Source organism: Echinops telfairi, unplaced genomic scaffold, assembly GCF_000313985.2.
Source record: "Echinops telfairi isolate 266 unplaced genomic scaffold, ASM31398v2 ScPeMD7_23;HRSCAF=83, whole genome shotgun sequence".
Classification (NCBI taxonomy): Eukaryota; Metazoa; Chordata; class Mammalia; order Afrosoricida; family Tenrecidae; genus Echinops; species Echinops telfairi.
In genome coordinates this window covers 5,583,295-5,587,522 of record NW_022103920.1, presented here as the reverse complement: position 1 = coordinate 5,587,522, position 4,228 = coordinate 5,583,295, and the positions used below count along the sequence as shown (strand labels likewise).

At 54.7% G+C, this 4,228-nt stretch overlaps 1 protein-coding gene across 1 annotated transcript in view; it reads left to right on the top strand.

Annotated features, from left to right (window-relative positions):
- SSBP1 (single stranded DNA binding protein 1) overlaps positions 1-1,207 on the top strand; it is a 9,671-nt gene extending 8,464 nt beyond the window's left edge. Inside the window, exon 6 of the mRNA XM_004713960.2 lies at positions 1,077-1,207. Coding sequence (XP_004714017.1) covers positions 1,077-1,120 — 44 coding nt within the window. The 3' untranslated portion in view covers positions 1,121-1,207. The remainder of the gene's footprint in view (positions 1-1,076) is intronic.
- Positions 1,208-4,228: the final 3,021 nt, after the last annotated feature.

The following is a 4,228-nucleotide window of genomic DNA, read 5'->3' as shown; positions in this document are numbered from 1 at the left end:
ACCCCAGGGACAGACAGTATTACACTATAGCTTAATCTCTCTCTGTATTCCAGGGACAGACAGTATTACACTGTAGCTCAATCTCTCTCTGTACCCCAGGGGCAGACAGTATTATACTGTAGCTCAATCTCTCTCTGTACCCCAGGGACAGACAGTATTACACTGTAGCCTAATCTCTATCTCCCAGGACAGACAGTTTCCAGTATTGCTTGTTCTCTCTCTGTACCCAGGGATAGACAGTATTACACTGTAGTTCACTCTCTATCCCCCAGGGACAGACAGTTTTACACTATAGCTTAATTTCTCTCTGTACCTGCATACTCCTCCGGAAGTCCAGAGTCACGAGCAGGTACCAGCACTTGTCACTTCCTGTACCAGCATGCTCTTCTTCCAGACTCTTAGTCTCAGTTACTCATTCATATGCTGACATCGTGTTTTGGAAATTTTCAAGTTATGAGAGTCTAGATAGAGCTTCTGGAGATGTACAGGAAATGTCACTTGTTTCCTGGCTTGTCCTGAATGAACCCCCTCTGTTCCCCAGGGGAGCACTGTCCAAAAACACAACAGTACTGATTAGTAAAGGCTTCCCAAGAATGAGTATTGGGGGAAGCGGATGTATTTAAAACTTGGGAGGCCACAGTTTCTTTAGTGTGAGGTGTTACCTTGACTTAAAGCACAGATGAAGTAAGTCTGTCACTGGTGGGGACACGCTCAGCCCCCTGCTCTCCTGTGCCCCTCCAGCAGGGCCCTCTGGGTGTGAGCCTGTGCTGGCTGGGCTAAGCGTCCCCTGCCCTTTCCAGGAGCAGTCGTGTGCTGGAAGTCATTGCTGAGAGGATCTTGTCTTGGTTTTCCCAAGGGCAGGCTGGGAGTAGCCTGTTTCCAAGCAGGCTGTAGCCCTAACCCAGTCCTTCGCCGTGTCCACGCCCACAGGGCGGCCTCTGATGGACTCTGAGGATGCAGAGGAAGAGGCTCTCAGGGTCTCCGAAGCCCCTTCCGTGAGCAGCGCCGCCGGCAGGGCGCCTTGGAGGGTGTGGCGGCCCGGGGGAATAATGCCTTTCTCTCTGCCTTCCTCACAGACAACATCATATTTCTGAGCGACCAGACCAAGGAGAAATCATAGAGCGGACACGACCTCCGTGGTACCTTCCCGTTTCCAAATCATGTATAGTCTTTATAGGACAGAAATTAAAATATCCTTTTCTAAAAACGGGTGGGCACATTCTTGTCGGAAGCTGCTTCTGTGTCTCTTGTCTGCCCTCACGTGGCCCAGGTGGTCTTGTTCGCTGGCCGACCGAGAGTGTGGGCCCTCGTCCACATGCCGTGTGTGGGTGAGCAGGCACATGCAGCGATGGGAAGGCTCTGCCCCCAGGAGTGTTTGCTGGCCCCTCAGTGAACACCTAGGGTCGCCTCTGCTCAGCAGACTAGACCAGCGGTTCTCAACCTTCCTCATGCTGTGACCCTTTCATACAGGACCTCGTGTGGTGGTGACCCCCAACCATAACATTATTTTCCTTGCTACTTCATCACTGTAAGTTTGCTACTGTTAGGAATCGGGAGACCCCTGTGAAAGGGCCGTTCAACCCCCAAAGGGGTTGTGACCCCCAGGTTGAGAACCGCTGCTCTAGATGCTCGGTCCGTGGACACAGATACACTAGCCCACATGGAGGGGCTTGCTTCCCAGGAGCTGGACTGGCTTCTCCACATCCCCCCTCCCCGGGGAGGCACAGTGGCAGCACGGATGCACAGGCTACCCACCACGAAGACCTGCCGAGAGCCGGCTGTGCTCCCACATTCTCATCCCGTTTGGGCCGGCTGGCTGCGCTTTGCTGGCCCTCTTCCAGAAGAGGTGAACTTCCTCTGGCTCAGCCTCAGCGGTGGCGGCTTCCCCTGGTGTTGGCCCCTGGGTGTCTCCACGCTCCTGAACGTGTGCACACGTGCCCACCGCTGCTGTCCCTGCGGGTAGACGTCCGCACAGGCGGGGCTCCCAGTGCCCCTCCAGCCTCTGAGCAGTTGGAAAGCCTGTCGTCCTGTACTTCTTGATGGACTCCACTGGAGCATGGCTGTGCCCGCCTGACATCACGCAGACCAGCTGGTTCCTGGAACTGCCCTCGCCTTGAGCAGTGGACTCACTGCTTCCATGTTTGGCTTTGGCTCGCCCTGTGTGCTGTTGAGGTGCCAGTGGAGAAACTGCTTGAGGAACATGGGGCGACTGATACACCCCATGCCTCACCTGTGGACGAGACGGGGACTCTGCAGATGGGGCGCTTTCACAGACACCGTGATGGGAAGATGGGTGTTGTCTGTTTTCACACTGGTCGTCCTGTGCAGGCGGTGGGGGTCACAGGCCTGACAGCAGCCCAGGCTCTCCACCCTCCACTCTGACAGCCTGCTAGGGTTCTTCCCCTGTGAAGGAGGAGGCCACCGATGAAGATGTGGCTGTCTGCTCCCTGAAGACCCCAGCCTCAGGACCCCTTAGGGGCAGTCTGCTCTGGTGCTGGCTCCAAGACAGTGGGTTTGCTCTTGGCTGGAGGACCCAGGCTTCACTTTCTTCCTGTGCTGGGCCCGCCTTGAGCTACCTCTGGGCATCCACTCTCACACCTGCAAGCCCTGCATCCCAGACCTGAAGCCTGCTCTGCCCTGACCTGGTGGCTACCTGGACGGGCACCGAGAGCTGCCTGCTCACCTGGCCAGCCCCAACTGCAAGCAGATTTCTGGCCCGCTTCTCACTTGGGACATCCTTAAACAGGTATGCTTTTCTCCCAGACTTCCCCTCCCGTGCTTGTTGTTAATTCCCTCCCCACACCCCACAGCATTTCTGAGCGGGATTCGGCTGCACAGGGAACCCAGACAGGCACACGAGTTGCGTGGTGAGTCATCCGAGCTTCAGAAGAAGGTGTGTGATTAGGAATGCCTGGAACGGGATTGTGTGCTTGGTGTGGATCATGGATGGTTTTCCTTATGTCTTTTTGTGTCTGTGTGTATTAGCAGTGAGCACATTTTACTTTCATGATAATACTATTAATAAAGCTATCTTTGTTTTGGAAAAGTAACCTTCCCATTATTTCCAAGCCAGGCTGCCCTTCCCCTCTCACTTTCAGACAGCACTCCTTCTCCACCCAGTGCACCTATGTTGACGGTCAGCTTTCACAGTGTAGGCTGTCTGCTCCCATAAAGGTTTACAGCCTTGGTATCAGTGTGTGGGGTCACTAGGAGTTCAGATCAGCTTGGTAGCAGTGGGCGTGGTGAGTTTTAGTTGACAAAACAGCATGGAGGTTGAGAGCAGAAGTCTTGGCCTCCTTCCCCAGCAGCGCAGACACGGACCCTGGGGTGGGGAGGCCTCCCGGTGCAGAATAACCAGGGGGCTGTGCTTTCAGCGATGGGTTTGCAGTGAAAAAAGAGAAAGGACAGGACTTGAGATTAAAAAAGGGAAAACTGATGGAACATAGCTGCCAGCCAAGCATTCTACTAACCCTCTCTTAAAAAAGTGTGGAAGAAAGTGGAAACCAGGCAAGCCTGAGTTCTGAACCTTCCTGGGGGCACACAAGGCTGAGCCAGGCACAGCTTGCCAATCCTGAGGGAGGGAGGACACCCAAGGTAGAAGCCTGGAAGATGGTGGGTGCTTGGCTGCCCTCACAAGATGCGCCGAGCAACTTCTCCCCCTGGCTCTTCAGTCTCTGGCATTGGACATGGGCAGAGGGAGTCCACAACACACTCTACACTCTTAACTGGGCTCCCGGTGACCACTTCCCCACAGTGCTTGTGTGCACAGAATCAGAAGAGTGGGGAAAGGCAAACTGATGGCTCTCATAGTCGCCTGGACCCTGACACTTGTACTTCTACAGAGGACAGTGACACCCACTCCCCGGCCCGCATTGTGGGGGGTGGCGGGGTGGTCAGCTTGCCCTGAGAGAAGCCAGTATTAGATGAACATGCACTGGAGAGGGGTGAACTTGGCTAGACCACCATGGGGGAAATCCTTGTGTGAGAAATGGCTGACTCCCAACTGTCTACAGTTCCAGGCTTGAGATGCGGCCTGTTTCTCAACTCACAGAAGGGATTAATTTACAGAGATGCTGGACCCTGCTCTGGTCCAGTGAAGGTCAGAGCATGTCGAGTATTGCCTTCTCTGTCCCTGCGTGACAGTGTTTGGGTCATTGGCTTAAACCCAGGGACAAGGGAACAACAAGCGATCCAAATTGGTGGGGAGGTGGGTGTGGGAGACCTGGTA